The sequence below is a fragment of the Ochotona princeps genome, chromosome 11, assembly GCF_030435755.1.
Source record: "Ochotona princeps isolate mOchPri1 chromosome 11, mOchPri1.hap1, whole genome shotgun sequence".
NCBI lineage: Eukaryota > Metazoa > Chordata > Mammalia > Lagomorpha > Ochotonidae > Ochotona > Ochotona princeps.
Window position 1 is genome coordinate 5,406,130 of NC_080842.1, and position 23,343 is coordinate 5,429,472.

At 45.1% G+C, this 23,343-nt stretch overlaps 1 protein-coding gene across 1 annotated transcript in view; it reads left to right on the forward strand.

Moving 5' to 3' along the window:
* Positions 1-23,343, forward strand: part of LOC101521447 (zinc finger protein 420-like) — a 50,651-nt gene that overhangs the window by 11,905 nt on the left and 15,403 nt on the right. The window contains exon 4 of the mRNA XM_058670470.1: positions 18,435-18,492. Coding sequence (XP_058526453.1) covers positions 18,435-18,492 — 58 coding nt within the window. The remainder of the gene's footprint in view (positions 1-18,434; positions 18,493-23,343) is intronic.

Genomic DNA, 23,343 nt, shown 5'->3' on the forward strand with positions numbered 1-23,343 from the left:
TTTTTATTCAAAAGTCAGATATATACAGAGGAGGAGAGACAGACAGGAAGATCCTCCATCCGATGATTCACTCCCAAGTGACCTCAATGGCCAGAGCTGTGCCTATCCGAAGCCAGGAGCCAGCAACTTCTTCTGGGTCTCCCATGTGGGTTCAGGGTCCCAAGACTTTGGGCCGTCCTCGACTGCTTTCCCAGGCCACAAGCAGGGAGCTGGATGTTAAGTGGAACAGCTGGGACTAGAACTGGTGCCCGTATGGGATTCCGGCACGTTTAAGGCAAGGGCTTTAGCCACTAGGCTACTGTCCTGTGCCCCCCCACTGCCAGCTTTTTATGCAAACCGCCAGGTGCTTTAATCCCTCAGAGATGAGCTGACAAGTCCCTTACAGAATATGTCCCTAGACCAAATTTTTATCTGGATCAGCCTGACACTCCCACCCCCGCTCTGATACTCACTAGTGGGTACTGTGGCCTAGCCCAGCTAGGCATGTCCCCAATCCAGCTTTTGCATGTGCAGAATATGTTGTTTTGCTCAGCCCAGGTCTCCCGTGTGGGTGGGTGCCTTGAGCTCCAGTTTCTACTGCTAATTTACTGCCCAAATGCAGCTCCCTGACATACCTGCAAGTGCAGTGGCCCAGTCTGTGGAAGCTCTCAGAAGTCATCACCCTGTCAGGCATGCCCTCAGCAGCCCCTACTCTAACATGTCCCCAGGCAGTCTGTCAGCCACCCTGCCATGTGGCAGCCTGTGGCATGCCTGGAGGTTAGGGCTGTGTGTCTCAATGTGGCACAGTTTCCCACATATCTTTATATTAAAAAAAAAATGTAATAGGCAGCTGTGCTGGTACACTGGTGTAGGTAACACAAATCGGCAATATCCAGGCCCAGAATGCCTGCCAGCCCTGGCTGCTTTCCTCCCAGCAGCGTAATACTTGCCTAGGTACAAGCAAGCTGAGCAGTTGCCAACAGCTGGAGACTGTGTACTGTTGTGTAAAGTTTTACTGAGAAGCACTGGTGGGTATGTACTTGGCAGTTTTATAAGATTTTTCTTTCTTTATTTTACTTGATAGAGTTACAGGGGGAGCTATAGAGAGATCTTGCATCTGGTGGTTCCCTCCCCAAATAGTCATGATGGCCAGAGCCAGGCTTGTTTAAGCTTCTTCCTCAGTTACTTTCACAGGCCATAAGTGGGGATCTGGGTTGGAAATGGAGCAGCCAGGACTCTACTAACTAGCACTAGTATGGTTATGGGCACCATAGGCACAAGGTTGGCTTGCTAAGCCACTGTGCTGGCCCTAAGAATTTTTTTTAACGTAGCTTTGTAATGTTTGTAATGTTTTCTTGGAGAACTGCCTGCTGGATCCAGTGCGGTACTGTAGCCTAGTGGCTAAAATCCTCACTTTGCATGCACCAGGATTCCATTTGGCACCTGTTCATGTCTTGACTGCTCCACTTCCATTTAACTTCCTTCCTGTGTCCTGGGAAGGCAGTTGAGGGTGGCCAAAAGCCCGGGGACCCTGTACTCACATGGGTGACCCAAAAGATGCTCTAGACTCCTGGCTTCTGGCTTCGGATTGGCTCAGCTCTGGCCCTCACGACCATTTGGGGAGTAAGCCAGTAGACGGAAGATCTTTGTCTCTGTCCCTGCTTCTCTCTGTAAATCTGCCTTTTCAATAAAAATAAATGAATCTTAAAGCAAAAAACAATAACCTGTCTGCTTACTGTGTATTCCTTGTGAATTTTCTGATGTTAATAACTCTAAAATTAGTATTGCTGTCTCAGATTGCATTGGATTCATGTTGTAACAGACAATCTGTATTTATTTTAAAAGATCTAAATTTCTGCTTATTTTTACAATATGTGTGTATAGGGGCTAGTATGCTGGCTTAACAGCCTAATCCTCCACCTGCTAAGGCCAGCATCCCATAGGGGCATTAGTTCTAGTCCCAACTGCTCTAATTCTGACCCAGCTCTGCTTATGATCTAGGAAAGCAGGAAATGATGGCTGAGGTCCCTGGGTCCCTGTACTCTTGTGAGAGACCTGGAAGAAGCTCCTGGTTCGTGACTTTGGGTCAGTCCTGCTCTGACCAGCGCGGAATCAATACATGGAAGATTCTCTTCTCTCTGTGTCTCCTCCTCTCTGTAAATCTGCCATTCAAACAAACACATAAGTAAACAACAAAATTCTAAAAGTGTGAATATATCTTAAGTTTACAAAAAAGAAATTTGTTTAGCATGCAAAATGATGTTTGGAATGGTTATATAGTGTTGGTAGAGAAATCAAGACATTTACCATATGCATTATATTGTTTATATAGTTTTATAATGATGATACTTAAAATAGAGTCAGCTTTTTTTCATAGTGGTAGATTGTCGTTAACTATTGTCAGATTGTAGAACAGACCTCTTGAATCTCTACTGCACGAATGAAATATGTTCTCCTTTGACCAAAATAACTAAAATCTCCACCTTGTATCTTTTTTTATATTTATTTATGTTTATTGGAAAAGCAGATTTACAGAGAAAAGGATAGACAAAGAAAGACCTTCCATCTGCTGGTTGACTTCCCAAGTAGCCACAATAGCTGGGGCTGCACCAATCTGGAGCCTGGAGCCAGGAGCTTCTTCCAGATTTCACATGAGTGCAGGGTCCCAAATGCCTGGGATGTCTGCTGCTGCTTTCGCAGGCCACATGCAGGGAGCTGGATTGGAACTGGGCACCTAGAACCAAAACCATCCTATATGGGATGTCAGGACTGACAGATGGAATATTATCCTGTTGAGCCACTGTGCCAGTCAGCACCTCGGGTCTTTATAATTAAAGGATTTTCCTATAAACAGCACAAACTCTTGTCAAATTTTGATTTCAATTTTTTGTGTCAATCTCTATTTTTTTTTTACTTTTCCCTTTTTTTAAGGTTTATATATTTATTATTTGAAAAGTAGAATTACCCACTGAGAAGGAACTACAGAGAATCTTCCATCCATTGATTCATTTCCAAATGGTCACAGTAGCCAGAGCTGGGCTTGTCCAAAGCTAAGAGACAGGATCTTTAACTGGGTCTACCACATGGATTCAGGACCCAAGCATTTGGGCAGTTCTCTGCTGCTTTCCCAAAAACATTAGCAGAGAGATGGATGGGAAGTGTAGCAGCCATATTCCAACCAGTGTCCGTATAGGATGCCAGCACCACAGGCAGAGTATTAACATGTGTGGTAAGGTGTTGGCTCCAGACTCTATCTTTTAAATGGTGTACTTAGATAATATATGTTTACAATGATTACTGATATAGTTGTATTAGAACATTGTGTTTGTTTTGTCACACGAGAGCCAGGGCTGGGGGCTGACTTGGTATGGGGGGCTGGAGGGTCTTCCCAGGTCAGGTCTCTAAGCCCACTGTAATGCGTGAGAACTGGGGCTGGGGTTGGGCTACGTAAGAGGCCTGCCCAAGGGTTAGATGCTTGAATCACATGATTGACTCAGACTGACAGGCCCCTGGCCTTGGGTTACAGAGCCCTTGAACATGAGGTCTCTCCTCAGAGTACATGTTGCATGATTGGGCCATCTCCATTGTTGACTCCTGTATAAAGGTGAAGAACATACCCAGGTGCCTACTTTCAAATCCAACTGAAGACCTCAGCACCTCCTCAGAGGGTGAAAAGATAAGCAAGTATCACTCACTTTTCAGGCCGAGTGCTACAGCGATCATCCAAGTCTGTGGACGCTCGGTCGGAGGTCATCATGGACAGCCTAACAGATCTTAACAGTGAAGAGCCTCTGTGGGAACAGGTGGAATTTGCCACAAGAAGTCAGGAGCTTTTCAGAGCAGTCAAGATGATATGTGAGACACTGCCGTGTGCACTGAAACAAATATATGTGGCTCATGAGAAGGACCCATTCAATGAGAGAATGAAATGGTACAACTAAGCAACTGATCTAGGCTCACAGGTACGAAATACACCTTCCCCACTCTTTGTAAATTCCTCCCACTGATCAACCCACCAGCAGACATTCTTCATTCTTCCAGGGTCCTGGATGCCACGTGGCAGGACCATTCCTGTTTGCTGGCACCTATGTAGAGCAGCAGGGAACTCTATGCTCTGTCCCCCGGTGGACGCAGGAGGGAAGGCAGGGCACTTCTCACACCCGCTTCTTTGCTGTTCATGTTCCATCTGTAATCCCATTGATGTTTTAATAAACTTTCATTTAAAACGGTCTTTTGCTGATTTTTGCTTATTTGAATGTAAAGGGCCACAGATTTTCTCCCTGCTGTTTTGCTCCCCATAACCCTACAACAGTTGTGTCTTGAGTAGGGTGAAGATGGGAACTGGGAGAGCCATCCAGGTCTTACACATGTGTGCTAGGGATCCAAGCTCTTAACCCAACACCTGCTGCCTCCCACGGTGTGCGTTAGCAGGGGGCTGAATGAGAAGGGTGCGTCCGACTTGAAGCTGGAACTCTGATAGATGGGGTGTCATCATCAGAATCGTTGTAACTGCTGCACCAAGTATCCACGCCGATTGTTGTGGGTTTTTTAGGTTTATTTATTTTTATTGGAAAGGCAGATTTACAGAGAGAAGGAGAGACAGACAGAAAGATCTTCCCTCCCCTGGTTCACTCCCCAGGTGGCTACAACGGCTGGAGCTGAGTGATGTAAAATCAAGAGCCAGTTGTTTCTAAATAACTTTTTCTCACCATTTTTACAATTTTTATTCATATATTTTACTTATAAAAGGCAGAGACACAGTGGTCTCCTGTGTTCTGGTTCACTCGAATTCCTACCACAGAGTGACAGAACCTTGACAAAGAGGAGCCGGGAATTCAGTCTGTGTCCAAGATAGAGGTGGCAAGGACGTCGTGGGCTTGGATAATTTCCTGCTTGCTTCCAGGGACTGAATCGATGGTTAGCTGGAGTTGGTTGTGGTTCTAGGTGAGGGTGTGCTAAGCAGTCTTTCACTCGCTCTACCAGGTACCCACACCTCCTCATTTAATTGAGCATCCTATAGGATTCCATTTGCTTTCCATCACTAAGATATTAAAGATAGTTGTGTCCTGAATTTTTGTTGGAGTAATTTCCCTGAAGTCTGTGGTATTCATTTTCACATAATCTAAACCCAACTCAAATAATGTTTTATTATTTCTTGGTAAGTTCATGTGTCTTATAAAAGAAAGTCCTCAGTTCTTTCTACCCTGTATGTAATTTCTGCCATTCATTTCAGAGATTGGAGGTTGTAACTGTTCTTTTCATTATTGATAAGAAAATTTTAAAAAATTTGTTTATATTACTTAGAAAGTCAGAGTTATAGAGGGGGAGAGAGAGAGAGAGAGAGAGACAGGGAGATGTTCCATCTGCTGCTTCACTCCCCGAATGACAACAGCTCAAACTGTGCCAGTCTGAAGCTGGGATCCAGGAGCTTCTGCAGGGGCTCCCACATGGGAATAGGGGCCAAAGGACTTGAGCCATTCTTCACTACTTTCCCAAGCTATAAGCAGGGAGCTGGATTATGAAGTGGAGTAGCCAGGACATGAACTATCACCCATATGGGGTGTTGGCACTGGCAGCTGAGGGCTTAACCTGTTATGCCACTAAAACAGCCCCAATATGATTTTAAAGGGTTTTTATCCATTAGAATATATGGGGAAAAGAAAGTGAATGTTTGGTTGTACCATTATGTAATTTAACACTGTATGATCACATCCAACACCATATGTAGTTTCTGTCTGATTAAGTGCTATTGTTTCTCGGAGAGAGTGTGAGAGACAGAAGGACAAAGAACGCGAATGCCTTGGTTCACATTCTGAAGGCCAACAACCGCCAGGGGCGGATCAGGACTGACTCTGGGAACTCAATCTAGATCGTGCCTATTGGTAAGAACTGAACAAGTTCAGCTGTCACTACCGCTTCCCAGGGTCTGCATTGACAGAACCGGGAGTTCAACCCAGCTACTCCTCTTTTTAGAAATTTTCTTTATTTATTTATTAAGTATTATTTACCTGGTTGAAAGGGATGCACTCTCAATAATTTGAAGGAATTGGGAATTTTGGGAGTGATCACAAAGCAGCCATCAAGTGATTGCTGTAATGCTAACAATGCTAAAAGCTTCAAATGCCTGTAATTCATCAGTGAACTCAAGTAGTAGTCATCAGTGAAAACTGATTTTCTGTTTTTCATTTCTTAATTTTTCTCAATGTTTACGTAATTGAAAGGGATACTTGCACATGTGGGCCTCTGACTAGGGAGACAGTGATCATGTATGAGGAGAATGTGTGTGGGACAAATGTTTCAATTTTTTTCTCCTGTGTCCACAGGGGAGGAGAGGGAACGGGATCATTCCTGGCTGCCAAATTACATCAGCACCCGGAAATGGGGGGACAGTCATTGATGATACCTTAGAGACCCTGAAGTGGGGGACAGTGTTCCAAAGTGTTACTTGGTAGTTTTGAAAGTTCTGAGAAGTTGTCAGTTTTGTTGAGAAACTCTTTTCAAGGTCTGTTGGTTGACAAAATCTACCTTAATGCACCTACAGACCCAGGAAGGTGTTGCAGAGCTTGGCCAGGAGAATTGTCCAACCTGTTCCACTTTCCATCCTCTGGTGAGGCGGTTGGCACCCCCTGCTGGCCTACATGAGCTGACCATCATGTCCCCTGTGTGCATCAGGACAAGCTGTCCACTGCACAGGCATCAGCAACTGAGAGGGTCCAGTCTTGATACATGCACTTCACATCCTGTGATTTTCACTGTGGCCAGGGTCCAAATCCAGCGGTCTAGTTTGAGAGTCCCAAGGAATCTTCCCTGGGATGACCTCAGACTTGACTCTTGTTGTGTCCTAGCTAGCACAGGTGGTCTGTCACCTACAGCATCAGCACACATGGCGGTGGATGCAGCTGCCTTGTCAATTCTACCCCAACCCCGTATCTCATGGAACCCAGGGACTCTAATGGAGAGTACTAGTTTCTTAATTGCCAGGTTAAATACTCATTTTTTTAAAAAGTGTATTTTTATTTGAAAGGCAGAGTTCCAGAGAGGAGAGACAGGGAAATAGATATGTTCCTTTGGTTGGTTCGCCCTCCAAATGGCTGCAGTGGTTGGAGCCAGGAGCTTCTGTATTTCCCACATGGATGTTGTGGCCCAATGACTTGAGCCGTCTTCAGCCTACCTGTAACTTGATATTGATATTGGGAATGAATGAAGCAGTCTTAAGAGGTGTGGGGTATGTTGAAGTGATTTAATCTGCAATTTGGAATGCCTGTATCCCATATCGTTAACCAAATTCAAGTCTGGCTACTCCACCATTCCCATCCATCTTTCTGAGAAGTAACTGGTGGTGGCATAAGTACTAGGGTACCTCCCATCCATATGGGAGGTGCAGGAGGAATTGTGGGTCCTGGATTCAGTCTAACACAGCCCCGGTTGTTAAAGGCATTCAGAGGTTAAACAGTGAATAGAGAATCTCCCTTTCTGTCACTCTTCTTTTCAAGTGAATAAACACATTGTAACTAAAGCAGTGTGAGTGTCTTTCCGTCTAGGCTCAGTTAGTTTTTCAGTGGTGAAGTTTACTAAATACTGTGACTATCCAAAGCCAAGAGTCTGGAGCTTCATTCGGGTCTCCCATGCAGGTACAGGGTCCCAAGACTTTTGAGTCATCCTCAACTGCTTTCCCAGGCCACAAGCAGGGAACTGGATGGGAAGTGGGGCTGCTGGGATTAGAACTGTTGCCCATATGGGATCCCAGCACATTCAAGGCAAGGACTTTAGCTGCTAGGCCAAAGTGCTGGGCCCGATATTTTATTCTTAAAGGCTGCATGGTGGTCTATTAACTTTCATTCACTGATGGACACCTACGTATTTTCCATGCCGTTTTAAAAAAGGTTATTTATTTATATTTGAAAGGCAGTTACAACATAGAGAAGGAGAGGCAGATTTTCCATCTACTTGTTCACTACTGCAAATGACTACAATGACCATAGGTGGACCAGCAGCTTCTTCCAGGTCTCTCATGTGGGTGTAGGTGCTTAAACACTTGGGCCATCCTCTGCTGCATTCCCAGGATAGTGAGCTGGTTGGGATGTGGAACAACTGGGAATGGAACCAGCACCCACATAGGATGCCAGAACTGTAGGCGGAGGTTAACGTAGCAGCCCAACACTGGCCTCACTCTTTGTCTTGAAAGTGATCATTAGCATTAGTCAGCAGGGATGACACATATCTCTGATATATGCATTGCATATCCTCATGATCCATAAAGGTGTTTTTGTGGAATGACCATGTCGTTCTCTAATGGTTTGCCCCCTTTGCATGTCTAGAATGCTTCTAGGAGACTGTTTACTTTGTAGGATTTAGTAGGGAAATCATCTGGTGAAGGCCTTTCATTTGGAGAGTGTTTATTCCTGAGTCAGTGTTGTTACTATTGGTCTTGAGAGGTTCTCAATGTCTTCTTGGTTCAGTCTGGTAGGCTGTAAGTACCCAGAAAGTAACCATTTCTTCCAGTTTTTTTCCTTGTTAGTAGTTTCTAGTAACCCATTGTCTGTTTCTCTCTGTCTCTTCTTTCCTTCCTTCCTCCCTCCCTCTTTCCCTTCCTTTCTTTGTTCTTCCCTGCCTTCCTTCCTTTCCTTCTTTCTTCCATCCCTCTTTTCTTCCTTCCTTCCTTTCTTATTCTCTCCCTCCCTCCCCCCTTCCTTCCTTCCTTATTTCCTTTATTCTTTCCTTCCTTCCTTTACCCTTGCAAGTTTTAAATCACAGTTGCTCAAAACATTTAGTACTTAGGAATGACACTGGGATGATGCATTTCCAGAAGCATAAATGTGATATTATTGTAGCATAGTTTTAGTTAGTGCTTCTTATTTTCTCTTGTGGTCTACTATATTAACCCGATGTTAAAACATTGTGGATTTTTCTGCTGTTTGATGAGCACTTATAATACTTAAAATTTTAAATTTACCGTAGCTGTGTTTGTCAGCATATGTGGTGATATTACCAGTTTTGTGAATTTGGGGGTGGCACTCCCAAGATTAAAAATAAAATAAAAAAATATAGATAAGATTAAAAATAAAGTTAGTATCTTAGTATCACAAGTCTTTAAATTCTTCAAGGCACATAAATAGTGATTTAGGCCATTTGTGGGAGGTGTTTGATCAAATTTGATTTTCTTTTAGCTCATCTGTACTTACTGTGTGTCAGACAGAATTAGTTGTCTAAGTAGATAAGCAGTAATGAGAGAGTGGGGTGGATAAAAAGACCCTCCATTCACTAGTTCACGCTCACAGTGGCCACAGTGTCTGATGTCCCAGGCTCAGCCAGGCCAAAGCCAGGAGCAGAGAGATACAATTGAATCTTACGTGTAGGTGTAGCTCTCCAGCTGAAGCCCTGACCTCATTCATTGCCTTTCAAGGTGCACTGTCAGGAAGTTGAATCAGAGGCAGAAACGAAGATGCTGGAACTGGTGCTCTGAGAATGGATGTCAGTTCTGGCTCAGCCTGCTTTGTCCCAATGTCAACTGTGATAAAACTATTTCTAAAAATGAAAGAAAAATAAAGTTTCTCAAGATGATCCCAAAGATACAACAAATAAAGATATATTTACTGAAGAGAATTCAAGATTTGAAGAAGCTGCTGGCTCTTGGCTTCACTGGCTCAGATTCACCCATGGTTGCCATTCGAGAGTGAATGCTTTTTTGCATTTATTTATCTCTATTGGAAAGGCAGATTTTTTAAAAGAGAAGGATAGACAGATCTTCTGTCTGCTGTTTCACTCCCCAAGTGGCCACAACAACTGGAGCTGAGCCAGTCTGAAGCCAGAAGCCAGGAGCTTCTTCCAGGTCTTCCAAATGGGTTCAGAGTCCCAAGGCTTTTGGCCATCCTCTATTGCTTTCCCAGGCCACAACCAGGGAGCTGGGAGGGAAGTGGAGCAGCTGGGGCATGAACCAGCACCTGTATGGGATTCTGGTGGATGTAAGGCGAGGATTTAGCCACTAGACTATCACACTGGGCCCAATACCTAAATCTTATAGTATATCCTCACATCATAATATTTGAGGAACCCCTAGCCAGTTGCACGCTGGTTATCAGTGCCTTTATCTTTGCCATGGGGATTATGTATTCCTGTGTGTTTAGTGTAAATTAATCACCAAAACTGCTATCACTGATTCAGTGCTCAAAATTAAGAGTTCTAGTAACTACGTGGCAGACATGCCCCAGAGACAAAACAGGAGATATTTAACCAGTTGTCAGTTTGGTCTTCTCACTTTTTCTCTTTACAAGACTCCATATGGAATCCATGTCCTCAGTCCCAGTGGGCTAGGACAGAGGTGGCAGAGGTGTGTAATGACCAGAGGAAATGTTCCTTGGAAAGGACATGAGACTTACCTCTCTACTGGTGTTGACTAATTATTTGATCCCTTTTAATCTGAGTTTCTATTTTGAAGAATATGGCATGGAGGTATTTTTTTCAAGAAATAACTGCTTCTGTGATCAGAGGTAAAGATAACTCAGCTTTAGGAACTCAAGACTAACGTTCTTGCATTTGAAGAAGAGTCACAGAAGGGCAGTGCAGAATTAGAGAGATACAGACATTTGTCTAGGGCGAAGCATACCTTAAGCATAGAGTGATCCAGGAATAGGCTCTGGTTCCCTGTTCAAGCCCACATCAACCTTAAGCTTCCTCACTTAGAAGCAGCAATAGCAACAGGAGTTCTGCAAAACCTTATATTGACGTCCTATGCTAGGTTGAATCAGAAATTATCAAATGGCTTAAAAGTGCAAATCCATGCATAAGAGCAATAAATGAAACTTTGTTAGGTAGTTAGAAAGGAAGATGGCTGGGAGGATAGATGGAATTCAGGATTTTCTGATCAAGTAATTAACAAATTAACAGAGATTGAAGCTTCTGTATTTTTACAAAGAATTTGAAATGCATCCACATTCAGACCCACTATTTTATTCCAGTAGATGCACTGCAAGATTTTTCGCAACTCTGGAGTGTGATCCATAAATGAGTCAGCATAATTTTAGTAGATGAGAGGAAGCATGTATTCCTGAGTTCCAAAAATTTCAGTTTTTTTCCCTTTCCCCATGAATTAATTAAACAAGCACTTTTAGAAGTAAATATGGGTTCTGTTATTTTTCTTTTTTTTTTTAAGATTTATTTTTATTGGAAAGGCAGATCAGATTTATGGAGAGGAGAGACAGAAAGATCTGCCATCCACTGGTTCACTCCCCAAATGGCCACAATGGTTGGAATGAATCAGTCCAAAGTCTCTAAGAGCCAGGAGTTTCTTCTGGGTCTCCCATGCAGGTGCAGAGTCCCAAGGCTTTAGGCCATCCTCTGCTGCTTTTTCAGTCCACAAACGGAGCTGGAAGGGAAGTGAATCAGCCAGAACATGAACTGGTACTATTGAGCCATCTTGCAGCCCATAAAGGTGGGTTCTATGACTGTACTATAATCAGAACTGAAAATGAAGATACAGGTAGTGGCAATTTATCATCAAGTGCTGTACTTACATTTCATTTTATCCATTCCTAGCACTTTTTTTTTAATGTGTGTCAGGCCAGGAATTCTCACTTGGCTGTGTGATGGAGCATATGTTTGAAGATGAATCCTGTAGACAGCAGGGCTGAATGCAAATTAATTTTGTTTGCAGATTGAGGCAAGCAGAGGCTTGGGAGAAATGTCCCACTGCCTTACCATCACCAGCTCAGCAAAATGGAAGGGGCTTTTTCATGTTGCATTTGAGCAAGGGCTGTCCTTCATACGCTTGCTTTGTCCTCCAAAAGGGCAGGCTCTGCTGCTCTCTTGGTGCTGCTCTGTGGCTATTGTATCCCTCTGTCTCCGTGAGAACCAGGTCCTACAGGCTGCCCTTTGACATGGTACATGCATTCTTAACTTATTGGGAACAAAAACATCCAGAATTAAGTGCTGATACGGAGGTACGAGCCACAGGCTTCAGTCTGTGACAAAGGCCATACTGGTATTGACCTTCTGACCTGCAAATGGGAAAGGAGCACCATGGGCTGTTCCTTACCAGAAGGCTGGCGTGTTCTGGATTAACCCAGGGTTGCAATGAAAGAGGGCAATCTTCAGGCTACCTGACAAAGGGAGTATATGGTGTGAGTTTGGTTCAAGCTCAGCTCAGCTGCTGAAGGATCTTGTTGCCAGTCTACACAGTTTTAGTTTGTCCGTCAAAATACCAATTTCTCAATTTCCAACAGAATCATTGTGCATTGTGTGCAAGGTCATTTTACTTATACAATATGGGGCAGTTGGTTTGTGAGTTTTACGGTGTCGTTTCAGGAAGTGAAGCTTCTGATTCATTCTTGAATGGTGTAGCCTAACCGGTATCCTTGTTTGAGTTCATAGAAGTTTATTCAAAATCTAATTTACAAAGGCAGTGGGGTTATGATGAAAGTTAGGGTAATGGATGAAATCCTTTTTTTCTTTAAGATACACTTATTAGAAAGGCAGACTTAGAGAAAGAGAGAGAACTAGAGATATGAGAAAAACTGATAAAAAACTGGAAATTTCTTCCGTCCATTGATTTGTGTGGCTACAATAACTGGAGTTGGGCCAGCCCAAAGCTAGTGGCCAGGAGCTTCTGCATTTTCATTGGGGATGCAGGGCTCAAACATTTGTGCCACCCTCCACTGCTTTCCCAGTTGAATTATCAGGGAGCTGGATCAAAAGTGGAGCAGCAGCGACTCACACTAGCACCTATATGGGACTGTGGCATCACAGGCAGCAGCTTTGTTTACTATGTCACAATAGTAGCCAAGATCCTATTTCCTGTTTAAAAATTGTTTTATTTCGGCCTTGTGAGGTAGCCTAGCAGCTAATGTCCTCACCTTGAACGTGCCGAGATCCCATATGAGTGCTGGTTCTAATCCCAGGAGCCCTGCTTCCCATCCAGCTCCCTGTCTGTGGCCTGGGAAAACAGTTGGGGATGACCCAAAGCCTTGGGACCCTGCACCCATGTGGGAGACCTGGAAGAGGCTCCAGGCTCTTGGCTTCGGATCAGCTCAGCAATGGCCATTGCGATCGCTTGGGGAGTAAACCATCATACGGAAGATCTTCCTCTCTGTCTCTCCTCCTCTCTATATCTGCCTTTCCAATAAAAATAAATTCTTTTTAAATTGTTTTATTTTTGATGTTGTTTACATAGTTGAGAAGGCCAGTGATTAGGGTGGAGAGGGCTGAGGCTTAGGGGAAAGTGGGTGAGACAATTTCTTTAAAAATTTTTTTCTTCCTTTATCTGGGGGTAGCGGGGCTGAACAGGAGAGGCTTCTCTTGGCAGCCTAAACGTGTCAGTACCGTGGAATAGGAAGTGACCTCTTGATGTCATCCCAGGGTCCCTGATGTGGAGCTAGTTCTGAGGGCACTGTTTAAGTGGATTCGAGAGTTCTGAGATGCTGTTGATTTTGTTGATCCAAGGCTGAGGAAATCCTTCCAAGACCCATTGGCTGACACAGTCCAACCTAGAGTCTCCGTTCACCCAAATACATGCTGTGAAAGCGTGGCTGGGAGAGTTGTCTAATTTGTTCTGCCATCCAAGATTACTTGATGCCCTCTGGATGCCTCAGTGATCTGTTGTATTCCTTATGTGCATCTGGGCATGCTGTCTACTGCACAGGCTTTGGTGACTGAGGAGGCCCGTTCTGACACATGCACTCCATGGTCAGACCACAGATCCTGTGGTTTTCTCTGTGGGAGATTGGCATCCAGTGGTCCAGTTGGGGGATTGCCAAAGAAACCTTACCAGAGGTAACCCCAGATCTGGCTGCAGCATACCATAGTCTGACCTTAACGTGAACTGGCTAGTGTTGTGGCCCAGCCTGGCTCATCCTGTACCCTGTCCTGGTTCCTTCCTCTGCCACAGAGGGTTCTATGACTGGCCCAGAGTGGACAACCCTGACTCGAGCCATAAGCATTTGACAGTGAGTACTGTACCCTGGCCTGATCTGGGCTGCTCCCAGCCTTGGTTCTTGTGCTCACCTGCAGGAATTGTATGCTGATACAGGATTTCCCCAACTGCTCTGTCAAATCTCCCAGTTGCAGATCTTATACCCACTGGTGAATTTTTGGCCCAGACCGACTTGGCCCATCTCCTGTCCCAGTAGGAACAGCAGCCTAGACTGATCAGCCCAACCCATTCTGGCTCTTACCGTTGAACACTACAGCCCAGCCCCGCCTGGCCCACCCCCAGACTCAGCTTTTACATGGCTCAGCAGGTACCAGAACCTAGCCCTAACTCTCCTACAATCCTTTTGGCTCTCACGAACACCAGTAGATGTTGGAGGCTAGCCGTTATGACACATTCCAAATGCAGTTCACAGCTGTGCCAAGGGACATGGACAAGCTATGTCTGGCCCAATTCACTGCCTGTATTCTCGCTGTCATGCTCACCAATATAAATTGCAACCTAGCTGGGGTATCCCTTTAGCCCCCTGATCAGGACTGCTCTTAGTCACACATCACTACATGCCAGTGGTAGCTCTGAACCATCCTGGCAAAACCGATATGCCTGGACTTGGCCTTTGCCATTGGATGCTGCAGCCTGACGTGACGTGACCCACCCCCTGCTCCAACTCTCACTGGTGGGTGCTGCAGCCTAGCCCTGCCAAACCTCCCATCCCTGGCTTTCATGCAAACTGGTAGATATGATAGCCCAGCCCAGCCTATCCTGGCAGAGCCCACAACCATTCTGGCTCCTGTGCATGGCAGTGTGCTAAAGTTTGCCTGGTCCTGCATGATGCACCCCTCCGGAGGAACCCACACCCAGGCAACAGGAGGAGCAGCCTTGCCTGGCTTGATGAACATCCAACCCTAACTTCTGTGCTCACCAGCAGTAGCTGAAGCCCACAAGTAGAGTTCCTCAAGTTCCCCCATCAAGCCTCCCCTCAGAAACAGATCTCACGCATGCCAGTGGGTGTTAGGCTCTTACCTGGCAGAGTATGCACCTCCCCACCCCCCCGCCAGTCTTGGCTTTTGTGGTATAGTTGCGACCCCAGTCTCAGCCTTTGTGGGTGCTGGTAGGTGTTGCAGCCTGCACTGCCCCACACCCAGTTCATGGGTGCTACAGTCTGGACCAGCCTGGTGTGTTCCCAACCCCAGTACCCATGTGTTTTGATGGGTTTCCTGGTCATTCCTAGCTTGGCTTGTCACCACCCTCAGCTCTTGAGCAAACCAGCAGATATTGTAGTCCTGTAAGGCTGAGCCACATTGTCTCCAACAGAATCTGCCCCCAGATCCAGTTCTCTGTAATGCTGGTTAGTGTCATGGCTGAGCCTAATGTGACCCAACCCCTCTTCTGACACTAGTGGATACTGTGGTCAGTTAGCCCTGCCAGTTAGGCCTCCAGCCCTAGTCCTCATGTTCACCAGTGGCTGGTGGGCAGCAGTGATTGATCCTAACTAGCCCAACTCAGGACTCCCTTGTGGGCAGGTGCGTTGGTTTGACCCAGAAAGTTCCTCCGGTTTTCCTACTCCAAACTGCTCTGTCTCAGTCCCCTTGCTGACCTGCAAGTACAGTAGAAGTCTCCCAGAAGTCATTCCTCACCTGTAAAATGCTCCCTCAGCAGTCTCCCCTCCCTTGCATCCCATGACCCTTTCCCTGAGCAACAGCCGCTGGGCTCAGCACATGGCTTCCCCAGCTCAGCCTTCCTTACTAGGTGGTTTGCTGGCCTGGAGCCCTGCCTGCCCAGGACTCAGAACCCAAGCTTATGCCCAGTTCCCTAGACCCAGTTGTCTGGCATATGTGCTGGCCTAGGACCTTACCCATCTGCCTACCTGAGACCCAAGCACATTCACAGTTCCCTACACCATGTCAGCATGCCAGCCTAGCACCCTCCCTTTCTCTCTACTCCACCTCTCCCACCTACCTGCACAGCATCAAGCGTATGCATGAATCCCCATGCTTGCTTCCCTGGCTTGGCTGTGAACCTCCAAGACCCTCATGCATGCACCGGTGCCAGCTGCCAGGACCCTATGAACCTCCTTGTGCCAGCACAAAAGCATGGTGCTGATGCCAGAAAAAAAATCCTATTTCCTTCCTAACACAGTAGTTCTGCTGAATGAAGTAGTGTGTGCTTAGAATCTGCTTGAAAAAAAGCCCCACTGACCAAACCCTCACTAGTGCTTCATGCTTGAGGCAAAGGTGACCTGAAGTGGTGAGGACTCATCGCACTGCCAGAGTCATACTGTATTACCACATCTGTAAGCTTGCGATAACTGGATAATGTTAGGAATTTTGTGTGAATATTGAGAAGGTTTGAGTCTTTAGGAAGATAGACAAGGACCTAGAAATATTACTAGAAGGTTCTTGATGTGTCCCTCAGTAGAGAGGTGACCTTTCATGTCTGAGAATCTGCCTCACTGTCTAGAACATTTCCATTCCTTTATTCTGCCCTTATCATTCCTAGAATTGAAGCTGTCTGAAACATTATCTGTCACCACATTTAGTATTTGGAGTGAATGCTAATGCTCCCTCCTGATAGTTCTGTCTGGATAGCTCAGTAGTTTTTGTCATGAGTTTTGTACCAAGAAGTATCCAAAAAAGTGCATTTAGGAAGATAGTTCTGTTGACAAATATCAAATGATAAGGTATCAAAGCACTTTGAACAGTATTTTTCATGCTACCAGAGATAAATTAGACTAATTTCTAATTAAAATCTACTTTAGAAGATGAAGTCTACACAAGGGAAAAAAATACCAGTGTTTTAGGAAGCATTTCCTTGAACATGACAATCTTTTTTCCCTCCCAGATTTTGTCCACATTGTGTCAGTTCAATAGGTAGATAATGCAAGTTTTCTCACTTAATGCAAGTTTTCTCACTTAATGCAAATTATCCATTATTGATAATCTTAAGTGCTATAGAAATCTAGCGTGAGCCTATTTTCACTTACTTAAAATGTATAAATAACACTATTACTGATTATATTGTTAGATATAATAAGTGCCCCAAACCTGTAACAACTTCAGGATTATGCTCTTTTTTTGCAATTTGTGTGGGACAATCTTTGCTGATGTGGTTGGCATGAATCATGCTTGAGTCTGAAATGTGATTAAATTCTTTCCCATTCACCAAAGTATATCTGCATTTGATGTCCAACAAACTAACCTGAAAATATGTAGTTTCAAATACAACTGTTTAATTTGTTTTTTAGTTCTTTTTATTAAAAAAGAGATTTATTTGAAGGGTAGAAAATCTAGAGGGGACAGGGATTTTCCAACTGCTAGTTGATTCTCCCACAAATGTCCCGAAGAGTCAGGGCTGTGACATGCTGATTCCAGGAGGCAGGAATCCATTTAAACCTCCCAGAGGTATGGTAGGAACCCAGGTGCTTATCCATCCACACTTTGTCCCAGACTTATTAGCAGGATATTATACGGGAAGTGCTAAATAGCCAGGATACTAACCAGGCATGTAAGTGTGGGGTGTGGTAGGGTCCCAAGTAGCAGCGTAACCTGTTGCATCCAGCATTCAGCCCTCCCAAGTCTGATGGTTTGCTATGGGTGTTGTCTAGGCTCTGTACCTCCAACAGGAAGAGTCCCGGCTTCTTCATAATGTAACTGTTAAGTGAGGGAAATCCAGCTTGTTAGTACTTTAAAAACTACGTTGCTGTTTTATTTATAGATGTCTCATGGGCTAAAGAAAATAAAACTGCAACATCAAGGATCATTGGGGGGAAGAGAAAAACATCTTCCATCTGCTGGTTCACTCCCCAAATGGCTGCAGTGGCCAGAGCTGAGCCCATCTGAGGTTAGGAGCCAGGAGGTTTTTCTTGGTCTCCCACATGGGTACAGGGTCCCAAGGCTTTGGGCCATCCTCTGTTCCTTCCCAGGCCATAAACAGGGAACTGGCTGGATGGAAAGCGAAGTTGCTATGATATGAACCAGTACCTGTATGAGCAGCTGGTGCTGCAAGGTGGAGGAGTCAACAGTTGAGCCATTCTATCAGCCTGCAAGAGATGTCCTATTGAAACTCCCAATATGAAGTCTTCTGCAGTACTATAGATCAGTGAAATAGCTAATACTACCCAAGTATTCTTCTGAGCATAGATTTTAGTGACAGCAAGGTGTTTCTTTCTATGGTGTGTTGCAATTTGAGCAACAGTCTGAAAGAAGAAGTTACTTCTTGGTAATCACATTACTGTTATTTATAAAATCAATAGCCAATAATTGTTTCCATTGACCTAACTGAATGTAGTCACTGAAAATTAGTGAGATTTTTGGTATTTTTTCAAGTGTGTTTTCCTGGCCCTTGCTGTAAAAGGAAGCTAATTGTGCTTTTGTTGTTGTTTTGTTTTGTTTTGTTTTGTTTCATTGTTTTTTTCCCAAGCAATGTGTGCGGTATTTTGTATCCATTTATGTGATGAAATTGCCTACCACATCAGAGACTCGGGGTAAGCCAGATAAGTTCTCTCCTAACTCCTTTCATTTACCTTCTCTTCCAGGCGTAGCCCTGGAGCCCACTTCATGTTCCCAAGGCCAGAGAAGATGACCACACCTTCAGTAAGTAAATGAGCAACCTTCTAAAGTTCATTTTATATTGTATTTTAGGAGCTTTATGAGGTGCTTTTTGTTTTTATTGGAAAGGTGGATTTTACTGAGAGAGGAGACAGAGGTAAAAATCTTGCGTCTGCTGGTTTGCCCCCCAAGTGTCCACAATGATGGGAGCTGAGCCAATCTGAAACCAGGAACCAGGGAATTCCTCCAGGGTCCCAAAGCCTTGGGCCATCCTCAACTGCTTTCCCAGGCCACGAGCAGGGAACTGGATGGGAAGTGGGGCCCATATGGGTTCTTGATACATGTAAGGCGAGGACTTTAGCCACTTGGCTACCATGCCAGTTCCCAGTTTTTTGTTTGTTTTTTAATTAAAATGAAAAAGAAGGTATGTGATAAATAAGGCCAAATTGTCTTGACTATAAGGTATTAGCGTTGTCAAACATTATTGAAGGGCATGGCACAATGGCTTAGTGGCTAAATCCTTGCCTTGCGTGTGCCAGGATCCTAGATGGGGGTCAGTTGATGTTCCAGCGAATCCACTTCCCATCTAACTCCTTGTTTATGGCTTGGGAAAGCAGTAGAGGGTAACCTAAGGTCTTAGGACTCTGTACCCATGGGGGAGACTGAGAGAGAGCTCCTGGCTTCAGATCAGCTCAGCTTCAGCCATTGCGTCCACTTGGGGAGTGAACCAGCAGACAGAAGATGTTTAGAATAAAAATAAACAAATCTTTAAAAAAGCAAAGAAAGATTTACAGAGAAAAGCAGAGACAAAGATCTTCCATCCATTGATTTACTTCTCAAGTGACTGGAATGGCCAGAGCTTAGCTAATCTGAAGCCAGGAGCCAGAAGCTTCCTCCGATTTCCCACATGGGTGCAAGGTCCAAAGACTTTGGGCTGTCTCTCACCACTTTCCCAGGCCACAAGCAGGGAGCTGGATTGAAAATGGAGCAGCTAAGCCATGGACTGACACTCATATGGGACCTCCTGGCACATGCAAGGCAAGGATTTAGCTACTGGGCCATCATGCCAGGCCCAAATGCTTCCAATTTTTTTTCTTCCTTTTTTTCCAGTATCTGGGGTTTAGAGAGGAATGGTGGGGGGAAGAGGCCACTGCCAGATGCCAAGCTACATCAGTGCCTAGGGATGGGGGATGTCCATTTGATGTCGTCTTAGAAACTCTGATGTGGGGAACATTCCGAGGGATTGCTTGAATGGTTTTGATAGTTTGAGATGCTGTTGGGTTCATTACTCCAAGGTTGAGAAAATCCTTCCAAAGTCCATTGGTTGACAGAGTTCACCCCAGTGCAACCACTGACCCAGACACCTGTTGCCAAAGCTCAGTCAGCAGAGCTGTCCAACCCGTTCTGTTCTGCATCTTCTGACTTGGCGCTTGACATCCTCTGCAGGCCTAAATGAGCTTGACCTTATCTGTCATGTACACTTGGGCATGTCATCCATTGCACAGGCACCAGCAGTTGAGAAGACCCAGTCCTCAAACATGCATTCCAGAGGCAGGTCCCCAATTCTGTGATCTCCCATATGGCCAGACTCTTGAATCCAGTGTTCCCGTTGGGGAGTCCCTCAAGAAACCTCACCTGGGATGTTCCCAAGTGTGACTGTTGCATGTGCCAGCCAGTGCAGGGTCCAGTTCAGTGCATCACCTGCATCAGATTATGCATACACTGGTGATGGTAGTTGCCTGGTTACTTTTGTCCCCAGCCCCATGTCCTGTGTAAATTGACAGGTGCTGTAGCACACCCAGGCTCAGCTCTGGCCCTTAAATGCACAAGTGGGAACTGCAGCCTAGACGGAGTGACCCCCAATAACACCCACCAGGCCCTCCTTCAGCCCCAGTACCTGTACATGCCAGTATGTGCAGCAGACATGTCCAATCTGTGTCACATTCCAACTGGACTCTCATATACACCTAGGCATGTTGTAGTTTAGCTTAGCCCACCCCACCCCATGACCCAGTCCACATGTATGTTGACAGGTGCTGCTGCTTTTTCCAGCGTAGTCTGCCCCTAGCCCTGGGTCTCATGCACACCAGTGGGAGCTGCAGCATTGCAACATGAAGGAGTGTCCATAGTTTCCCTACCAGGCTCATTCCAGTCCTGGATCCTACACTTTCTAGGGATTGCTGTAGTCCAGTCTGACACTACTTGTACTATGTCCCAGTACTTATCAATGGATGCTGCAGCAAAGCCCAACCAGACTGAGTTTTTCTGTCACTTGCATGCATCAGCAGATGCTTTGGCCTGGCCTAACACAGCCCACATCCAAACCCAGCTAGCATGCAAGCCCCAAAATACCCTACAGAATCTACTCCCAGTGCCAGTTCTCTTGCATGCTGGTGGATGCTGTAGCCCAGCATGAGGTGACCCACCCCTTCCGCCAACACATGTGGGTGAGTACTGTAGCCTCGTCCTGCCAGGCATGTTCTTCAGCACCAGCTTTTACAGGAGCCTGCAGATAGTGGGTGATGCTGTCAAGTCCAGCCCAAGCATCCCACATGGACTTGAACCTTTTTCCTGACCCAGATATGCCCTTTGGGTTTCTTTTCTTAAACCACCGCATTTCAGTTTCTTTGCTTACCTGCAAATGTAGTGGCCTGGTACATGGAAGCCCACAGAAGTCATTCCACACATGAGAAGCCTTCAGTGGCCCCTATTCCAGTATGTTCCAGGTCCTCCTCCCTGGGTAATTTGCAATCCTCCATGCCCTGTGGCTTGGCATGCTCTGGGCCAAGGTAGTGTGTTCTGGCCCATTGCCCCCAACCTCCACTAGGTAGCACCAGGTGGCCCACCCAGCATGGTCCATAGCTGCATCAATGTGTTTAACCCCTTTACTCCTCCAAAACATTCTTATGATAGTGTTCAGAAGTGAAGTCTTTGGAAGGTGAATAGGATAAGTGAGATCATTAAGGTGGTCTCTCAGGGCTGATTAGATTCCTTTAAGATTTATTTATTTATATTTGAAAGACAGATTTACAGAAAAAAGGATAGACAGAAGATCCCCCATCCACTGATTCACTCTCCAAATGGCTACAATGGCTGGAGCTGAACTTATCTGAAACTGGGTGGCAGGAGTTTCCTCTGGGTCTCCCATATGGATGCAGGGACCCAAGAACTTGAGACATACTGTGCTTCCTTCCCAGGCCATAAGCAGGGAGCTGGATCCAAAGTGGAGCAGCCAGGACATGCACTGGTGCCCATATGGGATGTTGGTGCTGTAAGGCAGAGGATTAGCCTGTTTAGCCACTGCGTTGGCCTTGGGTTTATTCAATACTAACAGCTTTAAAAAGAGACATAGGGAGACCGTGACCATACTTTGATGCTTCCCGTGTTTCCATGTAATGCCTCTTTGTCAGTAAGAGGAAAAATGCTATATGCATTCCTTGAGTACTGTTTTCCGTATTGATTTTATCATTTTACACTTATACCAGTAGTTCATGGTAGTTTTAGTTTTTCTAACTTTGTGGACTTTTTGTTTTTTTAAAGGCCATTGCAGTAGATATAATCTCATTGCACTTGTCATTTGTATTCACTTTTTGATAAGTAATGGTTATCTTTGTAGAAACGTCTTTAATTCCTTTTCCATTTTGGAATATGTTTTTATTTTGAGTTACAGAAAAAAATTTTAATATATCATGTATTTCCAGAATTAACCTTGTATACAATATGACTTTCAAGTATTTTTCCTTCAAATTGGCTTCTGTTATACTCTTGAGATTCTGGAAATACAAAAGGTTTGAATTCTATATTCCTCTTTTGTTGCCCATGTTATAATTTGTTTCCTATGTATAGTCTTAATATCTTAAATTCACATATATATGTATATATATAATTCTTAAATATTTATTTGTTTTCATTGGAAGGGGAGATTTATAGAGAGAAGGAGAGATGAAGATCTTCCATCCATCTGTTCATTCCTCCAAATGATTGCAGTGGTTGGAGCTAAGTCAATCCAAAGCCAGCATCCAGGAACCAGGAGCTTGTTCCAGGTGTCCCATGTTGGTGCAGGGTCCCAAGGCTTTCTGGCATCCTCTGCTGCTCTTCCAGTCCACAAGTAGGGAGCTGGATGGCAGTTGGAGTAGCTGGGACACAAACCGGTGTCCATATGGTATGCCTACACTTGAATGGATGTGGAGGATTAGCCAGTTGAGCCAAACACGCCAGCCTCCACAATCACATTTTTATAATATAAAATGGCAATTGATTGCTTTTTATTCAGAAGCTGATACACATTAAATTTGGGATGTCAAATAACTATTATCCTTTTAACTTAGTGATTTTTTTCAGTGTTCCAACTATGCTAAATAATGCTGGCTAAGTTCCTAAAGCCAGCTCACACCAAATATAACAGATTATACTTAAGTGATGGAGCCGTGCAGCCCAGCAGGAGAGATTATCAGGCAAAGCCACACTGTTGGTACATACCACCTTGGTATTGGCACCTACCAGGCTGTGGCTCATTGTTGGGGAAGGCTGCTGACGGCTCAGACAAGGAGATCTGAGGACGTATTGGGATAAGGGTCACCAAGGACGTGTTTGATGGGTTTGGAATGACATCTGGGGGTTTCCACAGACAAGGCCATAGCACTTGCCAGTAACTGAGGGAGCTGAGATGTTGTAGGGAAACTTGGGGACTCCTCAACTAGGGCTGCAGCTCCCACTGGTGAGCATCAAAGCCAGAGTTAGGATTGGGCCTGATTAGATAAGGCTGCAGCACCTGTCAGCATGCTTGTTGGCTGGGTGTGGGGGTGGACTGGGATGAGCTAGTGTGCAGCACCTTCTGGTATGTGCAACAGCAGGTGGGGTGTGAGCTGGGCCAGCCCGGGCTGCAGCACACACTGG